The sequence below is a fragment of the Microcaecilia unicolor genome, chromosome 6 (assembly GCF_901765095.1).
Source record: "Microcaecilia unicolor chromosome 6, aMicUni1.1, whole genome shotgun sequence".
NCBI lineage: Eukaryota > Metazoa > Chordata > Amphibia > Gymnophiona > Siphonopidae > Microcaecilia > Microcaecilia unicolor.
Window position 1 is genome coordinate 288,256,442 of NC_044036.1, and position 24,249 is coordinate 288,280,690.

At 40.9% G+C, this 24,249-nt stretch overlaps 1 protein-coding gene across 1 annotated transcript in view; it reads right to left on the reverse strand.

Moving 5' to 3' along the window:
- CFAP77 (cilia and flagella associated protein 77) overlaps positions 1-24,249 on the reverse strand; it is a 142,743-nt gene that overhangs the window by 38,957 nt on the left and 79,537 nt on the right. The window contains exons 6-7 of the mRNA XM_030206833.1: positions 19,461-19,566; positions 3,876-3,974 (exon numbers count right to left, since the gene is read on the reverse strand). Of these exons, the coding sequence (XP_030062693.1) occupies positions 3,876-3,974; positions 19,461-19,566 (205 nt within the window). The remainder of the gene's footprint in view (positions 1-3,875; positions 3,975-19,460; positions 19,567-24,249) is intronic.

A 24,249-nucleotide genomic window follows, 5' to 3' on the forward strand; every position in this document is an offset into this window, starting at 1 on the left:
CTGCCTGCCTCAATGAATACTGCTGAGTTGCTGTCACTTCCGGTTTGCCATGAAAAGGAGGCAGGGGAGATAGGAGAATCACAACTTCAGGTAAATGATTTTGCAAGTGAGCGGAAGGCAGGGCAGTGGCGCCCCCCTGCCGTGCTTACCCCGCTTACCACATTGGCACGGCCCTGACAATGACGACAACCAAGCCACAGGGGAGGAGGACGACGCTGACGTCAGGAGGGGACCCGAGTCAACTGAGCCCAAATTTTGGAGCCAGTTGTTAAAGGAGCTACTTTAAGAACTGGCTCTCAAAATTCTTTAAAAACTAACGAACAGCTCTCGTGAGCCAGTGCAAGCCAGCTCTAGCCCACCACTGTGGGTTACTGATGTAACCATGGCTCTGACATTAGGAGCCTTGACATGATCCTAGTCTGCCCAGGCTGGGCATAAGTGAAGGAGATGCAATCTGCTATCCAGTTGGAAATTGTGTGTTTGCCAATGGCTATCCCTTTTTGGGTCAAAAGAAACAAAAAGCTGGGTGGACTGTCTATGGGCTTTAGTCTGCTCCAGACAGAAGGTTACGGCTCACTTGCAGTCTAAGATGTGCAGCACACTTCACCAGGATGGGCATGTGGTTTGGGGAAAATTTTGGCAGAACAATTGACTGGTTAAGATGGAACTCCGACACCACCTTAGGAAGGAATTTAGTGTGTGTGTGTGTATGTGTGTGATTTGAAACGCTGGCCACCGTTGATCACGATCGGGGCCTGGGGAAGAACACAGAGACCAGCTAAAATCAAGCTAAGTTTTTCTATTAAGCTATTGCCGTGTTCTGAACAGTTAGAAACAAAACAAAAAACAAAAAGGCACAAAACTGCTTGCAGAATAATAAGAACAAACAAAAAAGCAGAATTAGGTCAAAAGGTTTATTGGAACAATACCCGACGTGGCCACGTTTCGCCCTCAGGCTGCGTCAGGGGTAAAACTATCAAGAGTGCATATAAATATATTATACACACTTGTAGTAGGATCAAAAAATGTGCAGAAATCAAGTTCCAATTGTTTCATTCCTCGTACTCCAGCTAGACTGATATATTCAGCGTTACCGATTTCCGTTGAACTCGTGACATAGGAGGCTTCAGGAAACAGATTTTTAACCTGTAGCCCTGCCCTTTAAAGATTTAATCATGTGAGGATATATGACCTTTCACCTTTACAATGACACTATAAGAGTCACGAGTTCAACGGAAATCGGTAACGCTGAGTATATCAGTCTTGCTGGAGTACGAGGAAGGAAACAATTGGAACTTGATTTCTGGACATTTTTTGATCCTACTACAAGTGTGTATAATATATTTATATGCACTCTTGATAGTTTTACCCCTGACGCAGCCTGAGGGCGAAACGTGGACACGTCGGGTATTGTTCCAATAAACCTTTTGACCTAATTCTGCTTTTTTGTTTGTTCTTATTGTTCTGAACAGTTACAGATTATCTTGTAGAGGTTTTTGCTGATGATGAAGAAGTCCTACTCCTGTGTGACCATGTAAAAGTCTGGGAGCTTCTTGAGGCTTTTCGTCTATATCACAGCGGGTGTGTTGACCATATTGTAAGAGCACCCACAGTTTTAGAGTGTGCCTACAAGCAGTTTTGGGCTTCTCAACCCCTACCCTTATTGTTCAGTTTGTCTCTACAGTGGGAAGTTTGACAGGGGGCTTTGTTAATAGCAAACCTCTCATAAAACGAACAACTAGAGGCTGTACAGAGATGGGCTTACCTCCTACATAGAGAAGGTAAGCACTAATTGTACTGAGATGAACCCTTACAGAGTTGGTTTTCAAACCAGACTCAAGGGTCCTTTTACTAAGCCGCGTGTCTACGCGTGCCAAAATGGAGTTGCCGCCTGACTACCACGTGGCTCTTGTGGTAATTTCATTTTTGACACACGTTCGATATGCACGACTGAAAAATATTTTTTATTTTTGGGCGCGTGTAACAGGGCGCGCTCCAAGTGGCATTTGGGGCGCACATAGGTCATTACCGCCCGGTTACAGTGTGAGTCTTTACCACTAGGTCAATGGTTGGCAGTAAGGTCTCAGACCCAAAATGGACGTGGCAATTTACATTTTGCCGCACATCCATTTTCGTCAAAAAGTTTAAAAAAGGCCTTTTGTACAGGTGTGCTAAAAAATGGACCGGCGCATGCCCAAAACCTGTGCCTATACTACTGCAAGCCACTTTTCAGCACGCCTTTGTAAAAGGACCCCGTAAGGTGCAGCCAGGTGGTCAAGCAATTTTTGTGTAGGACAAGGCAGTGCTATAGAATTTGGGGGATCTGCGCCTAATTTAGGTGCGTGGATTTACACCAGGGTTCAGCTGGTGTAAACCTTCATATCCAAAACTGGGCATGGTCCCAGCGTAAATTTTTTTTGTGCCCAAATCTGAGCACTATTTATAGAATTGAGTCCATAAGTAGGATCTTTTAAAATCACTACTTTTATGTGCATGGCCATTTGCACATGTAAATTGGATTTTTATATGTTCAGATGGTACCTAACCCTTTTAAAATGGTTTCCTTTATCTATTTACTTATGCTATGTATACTGAACCTACCAATGTTTAAACTATCAGTCTATCATATATCTCCTGCATCAGTTAATCCATCCTATTAGTTTACTTGTAAGTGCTACACCTTTAGTGCATCATTCTATGAAGTGCTAGTAGTTGTTCTATGGGTTGGGTAAGTCTTGAGGATAAGTAAGGAAGACAGTGCTAGATGTACTGGATTATTTAACCACCATATTATTAACACATTAGTGGAAGTAATGATACTTCTTCATTACTCAGTCTCAAATTCAGAAAAGCTATGAGTTTCTGCAGGGATTCATACAAGCAGTATGCCTTTAGATTCCTGGATTCTTCACAGGTAGACCCATTATCCTATTATCCGAGAGTAAAGAATATTTCCTTCAGCTCTCAGTAGTAACAGCACTGTTCTCCTATTCCTTATCTAATGATGCACAACTGATCACCATTGTCATGGTGCATAGTGCTTGTTGAGAGCTTAAACTCTTCACAGGGGTAATTCTAGAACTGTGTGTATGGGTACAAATAGGCACGTTCTTTTATTCTGTGCAGATACTGCTGGATTTTCAAAGTGAAAATACATGCATACTTTTACTTTGAAAATTTCTCCAGAAAAATGATGCACACTTATTTATGGCGGGATAGGCAATACACCTAGGTGGATGAACAACAAAATCCCACGGTGAGAATACACAATGAAGAAGTGGGAAGTGGACCAATGACTCCAGAGACTGAAGACCCCTTTTATACCAGGACTCTATTGCAGACTCGACACAGATCTGTGTTTCGGCCACAGGCCTGCCTCAGGAGTCTTTGATGGTATATATTCAAATGTAGAGTCCTGGTATAAAAGGGGTCTTCAGTCTCTGGAGTCATTGGTCCACTTCTTCTCTGTGCACACTTATTTATACCTACTATTTCAGCTAACATTTCTGAGTTAAAATATGAACAAGCAGTTGAATTTTCAAATGTATCCTTGGAAATGAAAAGCCCTACCCATCTCCATCCTCAAGAATACTGCCTCAAACAGCGGGTAAATGGCTGTGTATACAGGGCAGTACATTTATAAGTTTATCTGCATATTGGAAGGGCAACTTTGTAACAAGCAATTTCTATGAACAAAGCACTACTTTACCTGCAGAATGCCTTTGAAAATTACCATCTATCTCTATTTAACAGAATTCGATAAAGCAAATTATAACACAGGTGGAGGAGAAACAATTTGTTTCTGTTTCATCTCTTAGTTACATACTTAGATATAGACATAGGTATGGATATATATATATATATATATTATATACCTTCTTAAAATGTGGCAAATGCCACAGTGGGGCTGGATCCAACGGTGGCTGGTATTTCCTGAGTATTGTAGTCCGAGTATTATACAACTTCCTCTGGATCTGATTCCAAAGAGAAACATGAAGTGATCAGATACAAAAACAGTCTGAGGAACAATTAGCCAGCTGGTTGCAGAGCCTAATGCTTGAAACACAGAATAACATACCAGATACACAGTGCCATGAAACAAAGAACAGACCCTGATATTTTTAGTGTCTATAGCTAATTTGTTATGAGGACATGAAAAATCATTTGGGAATTTTGTATCAAACGGAAGGGCAGCTGGGCAGACTTCCATTAGAATAATTGATGCAGTAGTGTAGTGGTTTCAAACCTATCCTGATGTAACTCAGCCAGTCAGGTTTTCAGGATATCCACAAAAAATATTCATGAGAGTTTTGCATACACTGCCTCCACTTCACTTCCCTTACCTCCTGCCAGCTTCTCCTTCAAGCATTGCCCCATTTTACTGAAGTTAGTATGTTTGAAATTCAGGACCTTCAGCTTGGTGTGCCTAGATACTAGTTTAGCTTTTAAATATGGTTTGATTTGTGCACTTTTTGATTTAAATATGACATGACTTTCAGGGCCAGTCCAAGGGTATACAGACCCTAGGCAAACCTTCAGTCATGCCCCCCCCCCCCCCCACCATTGTTCAGCATCTCTCATTCCACAGCCCTCCTGCTGTAGCCCAGCATCTCTCATCCTCTCCCCCCCCCCTACACCAGCATCTTCTCCCCTTTCTCTTTCCCCTACCACCTCCACATCCATCCTCTAAAACACATGCAGGGTTTTTTGGTACCTGTATGAATTTCCAGCCTGCAGTGTCCTTGTCCCTTCCACACACACTTCCAGTCAAAAAGGCGGGATGTGGCTGGCTTTGAGTGTGTATGGGTACTGAAAGGCCCACTGCTTCACTGCTGCTCTCCCGCTAGCCATGCTGGCACAGCACTGCACTGCCACTCCCCTGAATGCTGCTGTCCTAGGCCGTGCCTAGGGTCTCTGGCGCCCCCCTGCACACTATCAGTTGGTGCCCGCCCCCCCCCCCCCCCCCCGGTGAAAATGATCACTCACCACTTGCCACACTGACAGGAATTGTCAGCAATATTCTTAGAAACAAATTGCTATACATTGCAAAATAAGATAGCAGATGTAAATTCTCAAAGTGGACATATTCCAAACACTAAAGTGAAAATAAAATGATTTTTTTCTACCTTTGTTGTCTGGTGACTTTCTTTTTCTGATCATGCTGGCCCAGTATCTGATTCTGCTGCTATCTGTCCTCTTAACTCCATTTCCAGGGCTTCCTTTCCATTTATTTCTTTCCTTTCCTCTTCATTTCTGGTCCTCAGCTTCTGCCTATTTTGTTCATCCATGTGCAGTTTTTCTCCTCTCTTCCTTTTCCCTCATTTCATCTCCTTCATCTCTCTTCCCTCCCCTTTATGTCCAGCAATTTCTCCTCTCTCCCTGAGCCTTGCCCTCCCAATCCATGCCCATCCATGCCCATCTGTCCCCTGCCCCCTCCATTCATCCCTATCCAGCAATTCCCCTCTCTCTGCCTGAGCCCTGCCCTCCCAATCCATGCCCATCCATGCTCCTCTGTCCCCTGCCCCCTCCATTCATCCCTATCTAGCAATTCCCCTCTCTCCCTGAGCCCTGCCCTGCAATCCATATCCATGCCCATCTGTCCCCTACCCCCTCCATTCATCCCTATCCAGCAATTCCCTTCTCTCCCTGAGCCCTGCCCTGCAATCCATATCCATCCATGCTCATCTGTCCCCTGCCCCCTCCATTCATCCCTATCCAGCAATTCCCCTCTCTCCCTGAGCCCTACCCTCCCATCCATCCATGCCCATCTGTCCCTTGCCCCCTCCATTCATCCCTGACCCTATCCAGCAATTCCCCTCTCTCCCTTCCATGAACCCTGCCCTCGCATGCTCCTCTTTCCCCTGCCCTCCCGCTCCCATGTCCCAACTGCCCGCCCTCTTCTCCCCCCCCTTCCAACATCCCTTTCAGAGTTGCCAACTCTGTAGTTTTCATGCAGAATTGAGTGGCTATGGCTCTTTTAAACTTGCCACAGGCAGTTTTCTCCAGTCGTGGGTTTCTTTTTGTGGGCAGTTTTTTGCCGCGCTGGTTGTTCCTTCCCCCCTCCCCCAGCTCCTCAGGCAGCTGTTTTGAGTGTCAGGCTATTTTTGGGCTACTTTTGGCCCCGAATTGGGCCAGGGAATTTTCAGACATCCGGCAACTATTCCCTTTCTTTTTTTTTTCTTTTAATTTTACCTCCGTGACCATCCGTCAGAAGAAGGCGGAACATGAGCGAAGGGGAAGGCTAGACACGTCGGGAGCGCCGCCTCCTGCACTGACGCTGCGCTGCCGGACGGAGGTAAAATTAAAAGGATTAAAAAAGGAAAGGGATCTTGCTGCAGGAGAGAAGAGAGCGCGGGCAGTTGGGCAATGGGAGCGGGAGGGCGAGGAGGTAAGCATGGTGTGGCGGCGCCCCCCAAATGACGGCGCCCCCCTGCCATGCTTAACTCGGTTACCATATTGGCACGGCCCTGTCTACAGTAATGGCAGGGTTGGCTCTGATGATCTTTGCAGTTGCAAGAAATCAGGGGGAAAGTAACTCGAACAGCATGGCAGATAGAACTTCAAAATCAAATGCATGAGGAAAGTAACCTGCACTGAACAGCAGCTACAACCTAGAAACAAATGCATGAGGAAAGTAACCTGCACTGCATGGCAGGTACAACCCTAAAAATAAAAGAATGGAGAAAGTTGCCTTTATTGAGTAGTACATACAACTGCAAAAATAAAGGCATGGGGAAAGTAACCTGCACTGCATGGCAGGTACAACCCTTACAACCTTACTGGGCAGACTGAATAGGCTCTGAGCATCTGCCGTCATGTATTTAGCTACATGTATTTTTCTCATGCATATTCATTATGGATATCCTGAAAATCTGACTGGCTGAGAGTCCCATATAATGGGAACTACTGTTGTAGAGAAAGCAGGAATACCAATTCTACTTTGCAATTTAAAGAAAATATAATTTTGCCCTTTTTTGAGGAGAGGTAATAAGAGAAGGAGGCTAAAAATATTACAGAGAACAAAGTGTTTGTGTGTAGTGGGGAGGTAGGGAGAACCTAAAATCTGCTCTATATTGTAACAATACATTTGGCTTTCATAAGTTGGAGACATCTCAAGCAAAAGTTATTGTATAGTCAATGGATCCAGCCATTTCCTATCACAATAATATGCATATATTTTCTTATTTGTAATAAGCAATTTGCCCTACATGCCAGCCATAAAAAAGCTGCTAATTAAACAAACTATGCATTCTTGCACTTAAAGTATAAAAGATGACTTGTAAGAGCAATAATCCCTTTCAAATTGGTCATTACCATATTAACTTGACTCGTCCTCAAGCCATTAACTAATAAAGCAAACATTGGCTTCCGCTAAATGGCATTTAGATATTGTTCTGCTCCCATGTGCTGTATTTCACTTACAAGCAGTAAGTGCCTGGGGGCTGGGGAGAGAGACACACACAAAGAGCTAACAGTTCTCAAAATTGTTCTGGTATAAGAGTGATGATGTTTATTTGGGGGGGGCGGGGTGGAGAGAAGGCAGGGAAAGCATAGGCAATTCCATGAAAACTAGACCAATTTATAAGTACATGAGAACATATGAATAGCTGTATTGGGGCAGACCAAAGGTCCATCAAGTCCAGCATCCTATTTCCAACAGTGACCAATCCAGATCACAAATACTTGGTGATCCCAAAAGAGTAAAATAGATAAGTAGTGAATTTTCCCAAGGCTACCATAATAGTTTATAGACTCATCTTATCTGTCTAACCTTTTTTAAATCCTTCTATGCTAACCACTTTTACCACATTCTCTGGCAACAAATTTCAGAGTTTAATTACATGTTGAAGAAGATAAATATTTTCTCCAATTTTTTTCTAAATTACTACTTAGTAACTTAATTGCGTGCCCCCTAGTCCTTGTACGGAAAGGGTAAACAAGCAATTCTTGTCTATCCGTTTCACTCTACTCATGATTTTATAGACCACTATCATATCTCCCCTCAACCATCTCCTCTCCAAGCTGAAAAGCCCTAGACTCTTTAGCTTCCTCATAGGGAAGTCATTCCATCCCCTTTTATCAACTTGGTTGACCTACTCTGTACTTTTTCTTATTCAATATATCCAGTGGTGTGCTGGAGCAGGCTCTCACAGGCTCGCAAAAGCTGGTTGTTAAGTTTTTAAGAATTTTGGGAGCCGGTTGTTAAATTAGGGCCCTCCATGGCTACTTTAACAACTGGCTCCCAAAAATCTAGGCTTGGGTCCCCTGCTGAATTCTCTTTTACTTTGCTGGTGGGGATGCTGAGCTCTGCCAGCCAAGTAAATAGACTATTGCTGCTCCCCGCTCCTTGTTTCCAGCTCTGGGCAGCAGGCTGGGACTTCTCGAGCATGTGAGAGAAGTTCCAGCATGCTGCTCAGAGCAAGACGTTGGGAGTGGTGGCAGTTCATTTATTGGCTGCCAGCAAAGGTATGCCTAGCGTGCCCACACGAAGGGAGGGAGGAAAGAGAGGCAAGTGTTGCTCCCCCCCCCCCCCCCCCGGCCACCTCTGGCCCTTCCAATTGCAGAGCTGGCTACGTCCGGAGAAAGAGCCTGTTGTTAAAAATTTACCAGCACACCCCTGAGTATATCTTTTTCAAGATGCGGTGATCAGAATTGCACACAATATTTGAGATGCAGTGGAACCATGCAGTGATACAAAGGCATTAAAATATTCTCTGTGTTATTCTCCATTCCTTTCCTAAAAATTCCTAACATTCAATTTGCATTATTGACTGCTGCAGCACACATTAAGTAGAGGATTTCAATGTATCATCAACGATGACACCTAGATCCTTTTCCTAGGTGGTGTCTCCTAATGTGGAACCTTGTATCATATAGCTATAGTTTGGGTTGCTCTTCCCTAAGTGCATCACTTTACTTTTGCTCACATTAAATTTCATTTGCTATTTGGATGCCTAGTCTCCCAGTCTTGAAAGGCCCTCTTGAAATTTCTCACAATCATTTTGTGATTTAACAACTTTGATCACCTCATTCATTATTCCTGTTTCAAGGTCATGTATAAATATGTTAAAAAGCAATGGTCCCAGCATAGATCCCCAGGAACCCCACTATTTACCCTTCTTATCATTAAGAATATTGACCATTTAGATCTATTCTCTGTTATTTATTTATTAGGATTTATTTACCACCTTTTTGAAGGAATTCACTCAAGGCGGTGTACAGCAAGAATAAGTCAAACATAAGCAATAGACAATTACAGCAGTAAAAATATTCAAACAACAATAGAAAGTATGGCATAGTATTCTACATTACAATGCCCATAGGCGCCCAGTATAAGAGGCTTGGACAGGCTAAGCCTCCCCTGCTGTGCTCTGAGGGATTTAAATTGTTGATTTACCTCCATCCTCACAGCAGGAGCTGCAGTGAAAGCCCTCTAGCCTTGTCCTGTTGTAGAAATTGGTTTATGGTTTGTTTACCATACTACTGGGAGAGCTGGGGGGGAGGGGGGGTTGGCTGGAGGTGTCCTGGGTTGCCAGGGAGATATTTAATGAGGATGACTTCCTGACCTGCACTGAGAACAGAAAGCAGCAGATACTGGACCAGCATGATCAGAAAAAGTCACCAAACAAAGGTAGAAAAGATCATTTTATTTTCATTATAGTGTTTGGAATATGTCCACTTTGAGAATCGGGTGCTCAACATTAAAAGTTTATATTTATTTACTTATTTATGGCATTTTATCCCACATTAAACATGAATTAGGGTGTTTTGTGGCTCTACATGAGAATTGTGATGATATGATCCCTTGTTTCATATTGTTGACGGTCTGCATTTTCCGTATAGGTGGTATATTGGTGTATTAGGTTCTGCCCATATATTGGTGTATTAGGTTCTGCCCAGTGTAATATTTATGGTACAGTAAGGTTCTGAGTGTGCTTTTGCACAAAGTTGTGCATAGTGTTTTGCAGTTGAGCGATTGTGCTTAGAATATGCTTTCAGCAACCACTTTATTCTTTGACATATGATACATATCTAATATCTAAATTTAATAAAAGGTATTAATTGTGACTTTTATTTTTATTTATTTTTTCTGTGTGTTATCAGACAATTATGGATTTAAGCTCCACCCCTGGTCCCACCCCTAACCCCGCCCCCTTTAGCCTCCCCAAACAGTTGGGCCACCGACCGCCTATGACAATGCCAATACAATACACAATGAAACATTGTAATAGACAGCATAGGGTGTAAGCAAAGATGGAGAATATAGAAAGAGGTCAGAAAGGTGCTTGAGTTATTTTGGCTAGGGCAGGTGTGGATAAACATGTCCTGCTATAATTTGTGCAGCTGGTGTCATTTAGGGTATCTTTCACTAAAGCTTAGCTCGCGTTAAGCTTTATCAAAAGACCCTACTACTACTACTTATCACTTCTATAGCGCTACAAGGCATACGCAGCGCTGTACACCATACATGAAAAGACAGTCCTTGCTCAAAGAGCTTACAATCTAAATAGGACAGACAAACTCCTTACTTCTTCCGTTAAAGGCTTGGTTGAAGAGTCAAGCTTTCACCTGCTTCCTGAAGTAGAGATAGTCTTCTGTTAAGCGAAGCCTTTCAGGGAGTGTATTCCAAAGCGTGGGGACTACTCTGGAGAAGGTTTGATTGTGGGTATCACATCATGTGATGTCCTTTGGAGAGGGTGTAGTTATGGAAATTCCTTGGGAGGACCTTAGTAACCTTGAAGGTGTGTAGAGGGAGATCCTGTTCTTCAAGTACTCTGGGCCATTTCCTTTAAGGGCCTTCAAGGTCAAAAAGAGAGTTTTAAATTTTGCTCTGTATTGTACTGGTAAGCCAGTGAGGTTTATGCAAAAATGGTTTAATGTGGTCACATCGCTTACAACCTTCCAGTGGACGACACCGCAAAATGGCGGCGCCCAGCCCCGCCCATTGCATCCTGGCATGCACTGGGCGGGGCTGCGTCCCTCCTCCAACTAAAGGTAGGGGGGCCGGGAGGAGGGTTGTCACTACTTCGACTCATGCTGGACCACCTTCAATTAGTCTTGCTGCAGCATTCTGAATCAATTGGCGCAGGTGCAAACCCTTTGTAGTCAGTCCAGTGTAGAATGCATTACAATAATCCAGTCTTGATGTTATCATGGCATGGACAACTGAGTCAAGGCTTGCCTTCTCAATGTAAGGAGACAGGCAGTGTAGTTATCGCAAGTGATAGAAGCTGCTCTTGAAGGTTGCTTGGATTTGGAGGATCAGTGTTGAATTGAACTGTATTCCAAGGTTCCTGATGTGATTTGAGGGGGAGTTCATATTTCCCAAAAGAGATTTTGATGTCAGGTATGTCCCCACTTGTATTAGGGACCCACAGAAGCTCAGTTTTACTTGGGTTCAGGCAAAGTGTTTTTTTTTAGCCCACTCTTGAATTGATGTTAGACAGGTAGTCAGTTTATTCAAGGCTGTGGGTAAGTGAGGTTCAATGGGTATGAGTAGCTGCATGTGATCCGCATAGATGTAGAACCGAGTGTCCATTGACCGAATCAGCTTGGTTAGTGGCTTGAGGTAGAACAGGTGACAGTATCAATCCTTGTGGTACCCCACAGGTCAGTGCCCAAGGTAGCGATGACGTGCTGCTGAACACTATGGACTGTTGTCTGTCTGATAGATACTACTACTAGTACTACTTAACATTTCTAGAGCGCTACTAGGGTTATGCAGCGCTGTACAGTTTAACAAAGAAGGACAGTCCCTGCTCAAAGGAGCTTACAATCTAAAGGACAAAATGTCAAGTTGGGGCAGTCTAGTTTCCTGAATAGAGGTAAAGTGGTTAGGTGCCGAAGGCGACACTGAAGAGGTGGGCTTTGAGTAAGGATTTGAAGATGGGCAGGGAGGGGGCCTGGCGTATGGGCTCAGGGAGTTTATTCCAAGCATGGGGTGAGGCGAGGCAGAAAGGGCGGAGCCTGGAGTTGGCGGTGGTGGAGAAGGGTACTGAAAGGAGGGATTTGTCTTGAGAGCGGAGGTTACGGGTAGGAACGTAAGGGGAGATGAGGGTAGAGAGGTAAGGAGGGGCTGCAGATCGAGTGCATTTGTAGGTTAGTAGGAGAAGCTTGAACTGTAGATAGGATCTGAACCAGGCAAAAACTGTTCCACTGATACCTGTTTCTGCCAGTTGTGCTAGTATAATATCATGATCCACAGTCTCAAAAGCTGCTGAGAAATCTAGCAGTACTAACACTGAGGTAAATCCCTGGTCTCAGTTTCTATGAAGATCATCTAGTAGGGATACAAGGACTATTTCTGTTCCATAATCGGGTCTGAATCCAGATTCACATGGATCTAGCTAGTTTCTCTCTTCTAGCCAATCATTGAGTTGATCTTTTAATCCACAGTAGGACACTGCCACCTATCCCATGACTTTTTAATTTCCACAAAAGTTGTTCATGAGGTACTTTGTCAAATGCTTTCTGAAATCAAGATACACAATATCAACTGGCTCACCTTTATCCATAAGTTTATTCATCCCTTGAAAAAACGTAACAGATTAGTGAGGCAAAAATTCCCTTGGCTAAATCTATGTTGTATTTGTCCTTCTAATCCACGTTTATGTAGATATCCCATAACTTAGTTTTTTTATAATAGTCTCTATCATTTTGCTTTGCAGCAACATCAGGCTCACTGGTCTATAATTTCCTGGGTGACCTCTGGAACCCTTTTTTAAAATTGGCATTACATTGGTACCACACTTGATTTTAAGCATAAGTTACAAATTACTAATACTAGATCTGCAATTTCATTTTTTAATTCTATCTGTACTCTAAGGTGTATACCATCCAGTCCAGGTGATTTGCTACTCTTCAGTTTGTCAATTTGCCCTATTACATCTTCCAGGTTTACAGAGATTTGTTTCAGTTCTTCTGGCTCAGCATCAATAAATGCCATTTCTAGCATGGGTATCTCTCCCACATCTTCCTCAGTTAAGACCAAAACAAAGAATTCATTTAATCTCGCCACTGTGTTCTTGTCCTCCCTAAGTGCCTCTTTTACCATCTGAATGTCTAGCGGGCTAACTGATTCTCTTACCAGCTTCTGCTTCGAATGAACCTAAAAAGGTTTTTATTAAATGTTTTTGCCTCTGAGGCAAGCTTCTTTTCAAAATCTCTCTTTACCTTCCCAAACAGTGTTTTCTATTTGACTTGCCATTCATTATGCTGTTTCCTATTATCTTCATTGGGATCCTTCTTTCATTTTATGAAGAGTGCTCTTTTAGCTCAGCCTCCTTTACCTAGCCTAAGTGGCTACAGCAACAGGTTGTAAACCAGAGAGACTAGGGTTCAAATTCCACTGATACTCCTGATGGCCTTGGGGGCAAGCTACTTAAACCTCCATTGACTCAGGTTCAAACTTAGATTGTAAGCCCTCTGGGGCTCAGGGAAATACCTACTGTACCTGAATGCCTTGAACTACCACTGAAATGACATAAGCTAAATACTAACCATGCCAGCTGTCGTTTGACTTTCCTTCTGTCTTTTTTAATATGTGCAATAGATCTGGTCTGGTCTTCCAAGATGGTATTTGTGAACATTTTGATGCCTGATGTAAATTTTTTACCTTTGCAGCTGCTCTCCTTTCTTTTTTTAACTATTTTTCTCATAGTAACATAGTAAATGTTGGCAGATAAAGACATATTCAGTCTATCCTGTGTGCCCAACAAGGTGGCCAGAGTTGAATCTGGTACTTTGCACAGGTTTCACTTCATTATGATTAAACAACTGGTATACTTAATCTCTATCTCTTCCTGCCAATTTTGGGGCCCAGACCGTAGAAGTCTCCCTGGCACCGGTCCTGATTCCCAACTACTGGTTGCCATTGAAGCCCACCTCCAGCCTTGATCCTGATCTGTTTTATGCTATTTATGGGACCCAGACTGTAGAAGTCTGTCCAGCACTGGTCTAACTTCCCAACATCTGAAGCTGCTGTCCATGCTTACTCCAGTTATCAGATCATTTAAGTTTAGCCTTAATTGGATTCCACCTTTTTTCTATATAGTGATCCCCTGTGTTTATCCTACACATTCTTGAATTCCATGGGATGACATTCCAGGCTTCCACCACCCTTTCTGTGAAAAAATATTTCCTGACATTACTCCTTCCACCTCTAGTGCTACTACTTCCCCGTTTCTGAAAAAGATTTCTTTGCATATTAATATCTTTTAAGTATTTAAACATCTGTATAATATCCTCCTATCCCTCCTTGCCATTTTAGGATAGTATCCTTTTGAAAGTTGAATGCTAGTGTAAGTGGATATCCTTTGTGTACTTACTCCACTTATTACATCAAATTTCATCATGTTATTATCACAGTTGCCAACCAGCCTCTACAATATTACCTCCTGCACCAAATCATGTTTCACTAAGGGTAGGAATAGATCTAGAACTGCTCCCCCTCTTACTGGTTCCTAAACCAGCTGCTCCATGAAGCAGTCCTTTATTTCATCTAGGAACTTTACCTCCCTAGCATGCCATGATGTTACATTTATTGGGGTAAATGAATTCAAGAAAGACCACAACAGAATCTGTGAAATCATATTGTGAGAAAAGCAATAGCCATTATACTCAAACAAATAACTGTTATATTACATGGCGAATAAGACCTCATCCAAACTGAGCACTCTTTATGCAGTATATACTCCATATAATCATAGGTCATAAAAAAAATCTACACTTAAATATTAAAAATTATCTAAAAAATGTTTTTTAAAAATATTCCTATCAGACTTACAACACAATCTATAAATAGGTTGCAAATCACAGTTCCCCTCCTCTCTTCAATATATTATTCCAGCCCAATATATTATTGTCCAAAAAACTGTATAGCCATCACTCACTTGTAAAGAAGCCATACCAATACACTTGCAGAGACAGGGTCAAACCTCTACCATCTTTTTCAATTTTCAGAATTCCTTTTACAAACAAATTAAAGGTACAGTGATGGGAGCGAGCATGGCACCTGACTTGGCCATTCTCTATGTAGCCTTTTTCGCGTACCAATTCCTGGAAGATCACCCTTTTAAGGAGGAGCTTAAATTTTGGAAACGTTATATTGACGATATATTGATCCTATGGAAAGGGAGTATCACCAGACTTGAGGAATTCCATGGATGGCTGAATAACCTCAATCCACATCTGAAATTTTCCATGAAATACAACAAAGAAGAAATACTGTTTCTAGATATTCTCATCAAAAAAGAAACATATCACTTCACAACTACAATATATAGAAAACCGACTGATAAGAATCACTTCTTGCACTTTCAGAGTTTTCACAACAGAAGTTTGAAACAGAACCTACCATATTCACAATTCCTTCGCTTAAGAAAACTTTGTAGTAACTATAATGACTTTGAGAATCAAGCAATACCAATGGCAAAAAGGTTTTTTTCAAGAGGCTATCCTGAGGAAAGTGTCAACAGAGGACTGATTAAGGCAAGAATGGCAAACAGAGCCACACTGTTACAAGGTCAAGTACAAAAAAAGAACCCTGACATAGTATGTAGCCTCAGATTCTCAAATTTGTCATCTGATATACAAAGAATATTAAAGAAACATTGACACATTCTGGAGAATTTGGACTGCTTCAAGAACAAACATCTTACCGTAGCACATACAAGAAACAGAAACATTAAGGAGATAGTGGCTCCTTCTGCTCTACCCATTATAAGACCAACACCACAGCTTACAACTGGACATAGACCCTGTGGCTCGTGCTCGGTATGTGCATCTTCTATGAGTATCAGTACCTTTATACATCCAACTACAATGAAACATTATCCACTCAATCATTCATCAGATTGCAACACAGAGGGTCCTTGCCATTTAATATATATAGGGAAGACAATTCGCAAAGTGAAAACCAGAATGATAGAACACAGAAGCAGTATTAGGCGTAAGGACTCTTCTGCACCATTGGTAAATCTCTGTATAGAGCAATCTCATAGTTTTGGGGAACTTCGTTTCTGTGTATTTAAGGTAATCTCTAAACCATGGAGAGGTGGAAACCTGGACTCAATTTTACTTAAACAAGAGCAAAGAACCATTTTTGAGCTGAATACACTATACCCAGCAGGACTCAATGCAGAGTTGGATTTAGCGGTCTTCTCTTGATTTTTGTTTTCTTTTGATTCTTGTGTTTTTTTCCTCATTTCTGTTGTTATCCCCCAATAAGGAGTGTCAGGATAATATAAAAGTATATATATGTGTATTTTCATATATTTACTATATATTTTTTGATTTTTAAATTATATATATACTTGTTCTAGATGGAGCATCGAATTGAATGAATCGGAAAAACACACATCTTTTTCCATTATCTATTAAAAAATTTTTTATTTTGATAAATGAATACACATCATTAAACAATACATAAGGAATAAGCATTAAATTATGTTTGGATTTAGAAGTAATGTTTTTGAACCTATTCTATCGAAATAGCAACCAATTTTATCATGTTTAAATTAAGTTTATTTATATCCTAAAGCAACAAATACTTCTTTGATATTTGAATTCACTGGTTGTTTCTTTGTTTAAACAACAATTAATTTATACTATCCTTTAAATTAGTTTTGATTTTTATTAATTCATGCTTTAGCTTTCTATGCAATATTTCTAAATATTTTTTCTTTGTATGCGTATTAATTTTAATATATCCACGAACACTACACATGCTGATATTCAGCACCTTTAACCGTGCTCTGTGCTCTTTAAATTTCTTCATTGATATAATATTATGTCATCACGCTAGCGCTCTGTTTACGCTACAATTCACATTTACGTGGCAGCGTCCAAACGTCACCGACTTTTGGCGCGCTTTTTTATTTTGAATATATAGGACCGGATTCCGTTTTTTACTATTTTTGCCACACAGGAGAAAACTCTCTGTCAGAGCCAGCGCTTTTCAGCGCTTTCCGGCGCAATAACATATAATCGAATACGACACAGGAGAAGGTTCTTTGTTTGGAGCCAGCGCTATTAGCGTTTTTTTCGCCATAGCGAATACTGTAGACAACTTCTCAGTGCCTTAAGGTAAGAAGCTTTTATTTACTCTCTATGGCATTTTGATCTCTGTCTTTCTTTACCCCCACAACCCCCCTCCCTTTCTTTTACTCTTTTCTGAACACTTTGCAAGTTTGATATGGCTCCTGCATACTTTCAATGAAGTGTTTGGTCCACTTTTTTGTCCTTTAGTAAGCACATTTTTGCAGTGCTAGTCCTTTCTTTCCATTTATATATTTCCATTTATATATTTCTTTTTCATTGATTTTAGAATTATTTCTTTAGGGGGGCCACTTTGAAGATATTTATTGATTCATCTTCTTGGACTTATCTGCATATCTTATCATATCAAATATATTTTTATCTCTTATTTTTATTTTTTCTACCATATAGGCACTCGTGTTTTGTTATCTGCACGTCATTGCATCAGTACATCGGTAAGACTGCCTACCAATTATTAAAAATAAAATTATTTTTGGATTTAATTTACTTTAACTATCTAAACATAATTTTCTAAGATACACACACTTTATCCATTATAGAGAGTATATCAATACTATAAGTTTTTACATTTCTAGATGTATACATGTATGTCTATAAATGGATTGAGATATAGAGATATATATATGTGTATGTGGATGTATATGTATGTAGAACCTTGGGATTAGTTATATGCATACAATAAGCCAATCATGGCAGATTTTAAATTTGGAATTGTCAATTTATTCACTGAAAGCTTTCTGTACACTCTAAATTCTAATATGACATCTACTTTTTTCTACATGATGTTAAGTTTTTAATCATTTGCATTATAGATTTTTTGCTGTTTTTTCTGGTTGTTGTCATTTTCTTTTTAATATGAAATATTATTGATATTTTATCAATATCATTTTTATTTTGATATATATTGTCTATGTTTTAAAATTGACATGATGCGTCCATTATTTTTATTGAGTATCATTGTATTAATTTCTACATGTGTTTATATGTTTTTGTTATTTAGACCCCTGAGGCAGGCGCCTTTGTTGGCGCCAAAACACGGCCCGTGTCAATCGAATACGACACAGGAGAAGGTTGTTTGTTTGGAGCCAGCGCTATTAGCGTTTTTTTCGCCATAGCGAATACTGTAGACAACTTCTCAGTGCCTTAAGACCCCTGAGGCAAGCGCCTTTGTTGGCGCCAAAACACGGCCCGTGTCGGGTCATTGATCAATAAAGTACTCCTGTTGTCCTAGTTCTGAATGCCCAGTGTTGCTTTTTTCTTTTGGGTTACCTGATTTGTTAGCATTTCTCCTAACATTTTAACATCTGCCTGTTTATTTGGGCCAGATGGACCATAGTATACCTCCATCACTATTATTTTCTTCTTCACACATGGAATTTCTATCCATAAGTATTCTAAGGTGTATTTTGTTTCCTGCAGAGCTTTTATTCTATTAGATTCAAGGCCCTATTTAACATATAGTGCTACTCTAATACTATAATATAATTTGTACCCTAGTATGACAGAGTCCCATTGGTTATCTTCCTTCCACCAGATCTCAGAAATGCCTATTATATCTAACTTTTCATTAGTGCTATATATTCTAATTCTCCCATTTTATTTTTAAGGCTTCTAGCATTTATATTCAGACACTTCAAACAATGTTTTTTTTTTGTTCCTATTAACAACTTATTCTGCAGTTGACAGAGATATTTTGCAGTCTTTCACATCTGTCACCTCTTTATTTGAAAGCAACTGGTCTACTACAGCCTTTATTGCAACCTCTCTATCAGGATGCCCTAACTTCTGTGTTTTGATGATATCCTTCAAAAGATATCTTATTCCAAACCATGTGCTCTTCAGTAACTGTCAGCTTTTCCACAGGTTCTAGTTTAAAAGTTGCTTTGTCTCCCTTTCATATGTTGATGCCAGATGCCTGGTTCCACCCTGGTTAAGGTGGAGTCCATTTTTCTGGAACAGCCCCACCCCCACCCCTTCCCTAGAATGTTGCCCAGCCTCCAACAAATCTAAATCTCTTTTCTCTGCACCATTGTTTCATCTATTCAGGTTTATGTCAAACTCTTATCACACAGGATTCTGTACAAAGAAGTACTAGGGAAAAAATTCAGCACCTGGGTGAGATGTGTTGTCTTTTTTGCCTTGTGCCCCATGCTATCAGCATCCCCACTGTCTACAGATCTGCTCATTTCCCTCTGTGGATACATCTAGGTAATGAGTCTACCCTTTGTGATGCAGCACTGTCATCACACTCGAAGAGACAGCTGTGCTTTTAGAGCTCTCAGTATATTGGGGTCTTGTTGATGAAACAGACTGCACTTTATGGTGCTAATAATGATAGTATAATCAGAATTAAGAACAGGAATGTTGAAGCAGCTGATTATCTGTGAAAAACTCCATGTTACCTTTTCTTTATATCTGAGCCGTTCAACTTCATCTCTCTGTTTCTGCTGCTTTATCCAGAGCTCACGATATTTGTGCTCCAGAAGATCAAAGAAGGGAGTTGAAGGCCTGCAAAACATTACAAATAGGGTCTTAACAGAGAACAAGGAACAGCTATCAGAACCCAAGACCCTTCTTTACAGATGTGTGTAAAGTTGAATAGTTTCTAATCAGTCATAAGAACAAAAGAAATACCATGTTGGGTCAGACCAATGAATAATCCATTGAACCCAGTATCCTGTTTCTAACAGTGGTCAGTTCAGGTCCTAATAGGAAAGTTTAGTTCATACTGCTGATCTCCCAGAGATAAGCAGTGGATACACTCAAGTCTATCTGCTAATTATTTATGTACTGTCACTCAGAAACTTGTCCAGATATTTTAAACTAAGGAGTACAACTAGCCTTAATTCCATTTTCTGACAAATGCCACAGCTTAATTGTGTGATAACTAAAAAAAAAATGCTTTCATTTGTGCTAAATCTGCTATTAGTTGTTTCATGAAGCACCCCATACTGTAGTCATTCATTTTTAATTTGTTCTATGATATTATAGACTGCTATCATTTCCTTTCTCAGCTGCCTCTTTTCCTAGTCTTTCTTCATAGGGAAGTTGTTTCATTTCCTTAATAATTTTTGTTATCTTTCTTTGCACATTTTGTAGTTTTGGTATAGCTTTTTAAAAATTAGATTCAAATAAAAAGTTAATGCATCCCTGAATCAAGGTATTCTTCCTTGTTTGAAAGAAGCAGTTGTTACTCCCAGTTAGGAGCAGATGTGAAATGTGAGAACTTTAGAACAATTTCTAACTTGCCAATGTCATCTAAAATAATTGAGAAGTAACAAACCTGTTGGAACAATTTTTAGAGAACAATTGTTTTGATGTAGCACAAGGAGGTTTTACTCAAAGAAGTAGAACAGAAACACCTTTAATAGCAATAATGGACCAAATTTACGTTTCCCTGTGTAGTAATGTACCAGTTCTCCTACTGTCAGTAGATTTATCAGCAGCTTTTGATCTGAAATGCTGCTTTAGCACATAAGAATAGCCATACTGGGGTAGACTGATAGTTCATCTAGCCCAGTATCCTGCTTCCAACAGTGGCCAATCCAGGTCACAAGAACATGGCAGAATCCCAGATGCTATAGATATTCTACATTAGGGCTAACAGATCAAGTCCTAAAATGACTTTCATGTTTTATAGAGAATCGCAGATTTAGAGTCACGTACAGAGGCCACTTGCCAGGGTTCTATTTTTGGAAATGGCGAGTACCTCAGGGTTCCCCATTGTCCCCATGCTTTTAATATCTGCCTTCGACCTCTAGGAGAAATTAGAAAACATGGGGGGAGATCAATGTATATTTATGCAACTAACATTCAGTTGGTATTTTCACAGGATCGTGATAAGAGTTTGCTATTGATTAAATTACAGTGATGCGTGATTGAAATGAAAACATGATTAGAAAAAAGTTAGGACTAAATGCATTAAAAACTACAAGCTCGATATTCAAAGTGATTTAAGTGAGCAGGAGAGGCTACTGCCTGCTTAAATTGCGCTTAATGGGCTGAATGACATTATTCAGTAGTATTTAACTGGACAGTTCTGCAGAATATCAGCAGTAACCGGCCATCTTAAATGCAGGCACGAAAGAGGTGTTCCAGGGGGTGGAGTCATGGAGGAGCCAGGAGCAATATTCAGTCCCAGTGCCCCCATAGCTAACCAGGCTGCAGGACCACATAAATAGCATTCCTAACATTACCTGGTTAGCTATGCAGATATCAGCATTGAATATCGGTCAGCACCTGAATAACTTCCGGGTAGTAATCTGAAGTGCTGTGATGTCCCCTACCACCCAACCTCTTGTCCAGAACAACACTGCCATTCCCTCTCTCCCCCCCCCCCCCCCCCCCCACTCAATTCCTATCCTTCCTTACTCCTCCCACCCTACTTGGAAGAGTATTGGTACTTCCCAATTCTGATCCCCCTCCCTTCCACCCCCTGGAAGAGAATCTGGCCCCCAACAAAGATTCTCCACATCCTTTAGGCCTCCCCTGGGCCTATCTTTCTGATCCATAGTGTTCTAGCAAAGAAAAGGCAGGAGTAATGCCCATTCACTCCTGCCTGTTGTAGGTCTCACATCAAAAGATCTGCTGTGACCTCTGGCAGCAACCTTGTAGAACTATCGAAGTACAGCATTGTAAAAATTGAGACTTGTTAGACAATTGAAACCATTCTTAGATCTGCAAGCATTACAGATGGTAGTATATACCCTTTTAATGAGTGTGCTGGATTACTGTAATATGTTGTATTTGGGATTATCTGTTAAGTGTTTAGACTTCAGATGATCCAGAATACTGTGGCCAGATTTTTATTGGGAGGTAATAAATGGGAAAGTGCATACCCTCTCCTTAAGAAACTTCATTGGTTTCCTGTAAAGAAATGATGCCTGTTTAAATTAATGGTCATGCTGTTTAAGGTTTTTGCATACCAAAAAACAGAGGGCCCAATATTCAAATGGGTTTAACCATGCAAGAAAGGCTCCTGCAGGGTTAAACCCGGCTGAGCTGGTCAGCTGCCGATATTCAGCAGAATTTAACCAAGTACTGCTGCTGAATATGGGCTCTAACTGACCATTCCCTAACTGGCTAGGTTAGGATGGCCTTATCTATTTAGCATCAATATTCAGTTGGCTAACTGGCTAGATAAATGGATAAAGTTAGGAAAGCAAAAACGCTGTCCTAACTTTATCCACTGTTTTAACTGAGCACATGTCTGAATACCAGCTGATGCTCAGTTAACTTCTGGGTGACTGCAGATATCCAAATATTCAATGCCAGAAGCCAGACATGCACTGGCATTGACTATCTGGGGTTATTTCGGCTCGTGGCTGTAAGTGGCTTACAAGCCACCTAATGTCACAGGCTGAATACTGGGCCCAAAATATTTGTTATGAAAAACCACATCATTACGCCCCAATTTGTACTCTTAGATCTTCTTGTAATTTACTGGAGATTCTGTCTTTAGAGTAGTGTCCAAGAATAAGGTGGAAAAATCAGGTTTTTAGCATTGTTGGTCCAGAATACTGGAAAAAGTTACCCAATGAATTGCATAAAATGGATACTTAGTTATCTTTTATGAAGGTAGTTTAAATTAAATCTATTTTATTCTAGCTTTCTTTTTCTCTTTCTCCTGCTTCATTGTATTTTGTTTTATTGTAAACCATTTTGAATGATCTTGTTCACTAAATAGTATAAAAATGCAGCTGCTGGTGATAAATACTCAATATAAAGCTACACCATGGATTCATATTATATTGCCAGCATAATTTTTTATTTCTTTCTGAATAAATTTCTAACATTCTATTTGCACTGTATGCCCTCTGGGGACAGGGAAATAACTAGTGTAGCTGAATGTTAACTCACCTTGAGATAGTACTAAAACACCTGTGAGCTAAATCCATAAAGTGAAGTTCTTCACCTGTAGCAGATGTTCTCCAAGGACAGCAGGCCGAGCATTCTCACACATGAGTGACATCATCCGATGAAGCCTGGTGCGGATGCTGACTGGCTAGATTAATGTAGAATTTTGTAGCAGCATTCCACCATGCATGTGCTAGTGTCTTCCCATTCGACGCGCGAGCGCAGGTTCCTCAGTCATTTAAAATAGTTAATGAATACAACTCCATAGGGAGGTGGAAGTGTATGTGAGAATACTCGGCCTGCTGTCCTCGGATAACACCTACTAGAGGTGAGTATCTTTGCTTTCTCCAAGGACAAGCAAGCCAGTTGTATTCTAACAGCTGGGAATCCCTAGCTACTACACTCACCGAAAACAACAATGCTAGGATAATAGGGACTCACAATGATAAGGCCTTAAAGTCAATTAACCTGAAACTATTTACATACTACTTGTGAAGGTGCAGCCTGGAACCAAAACAAACTGGGCCTAGAGGGGTGGAGTTGCATTCTAGACACTGAACAAATTCACGTCAGGCATCATGGCAGTAATGAGATGTGAATGTGTGGACAGATGGCCATGTTGCAGCTTTGCAAATATCCTCTATTGAGGCTGACCTCAAGTGGGCTACCAACGTAGCCATGGCTTTGACATTATGAGCCTTGAAATTACTCTCTACAGTCAGCCCAGCCTGGGCATGTGAAGCAGATGCAATCTGCTAGCCATTTAGAAATTGTGCATTTGCCAATGGCACCCCCATCCAGTTTGAGTGAAAAGAAACAAAAAGCTGGGTGGATTGTCTATGGGCTTTAGTCTGCTCCATATAGAAGGCTAAAGCTTGCTTGCAATCTAAGGTATGCAGTGCACTTTCAGCAGGATGGGCATGTGGTTTTGAGAAAAATGTTCGCAGAATGATTGACTAATTAAGATTGAACTCCAACACTACCTTAGGAAGGAACTTAGAGAGTGTGAGGAGAACTATTCTATTGTGGTGAAACCTAGTGTAAGACAGATCAGCTACTAGAGCCTGAAGCTCACCGACTGAAATGACCACCACCAAAAACACAACTTTCCAGGTCTTCAGATGACAGCAATCAAATGGCTCAAAAGGAGCTTTCATCAGCTGAGTGAGGACAACATTGGGATCCCATGACACTGTGGGAGGTCTTACAGGGAACTTTGTCAATAACAAACCTCTCATGAAGCAAACAACTAGAGGCGGCACAAAGAAGGGCTTACCTCCTACATGGAGATAAGCACTAATTGCACTGAGATGAATCCGTACAAAGTTGGTTTTC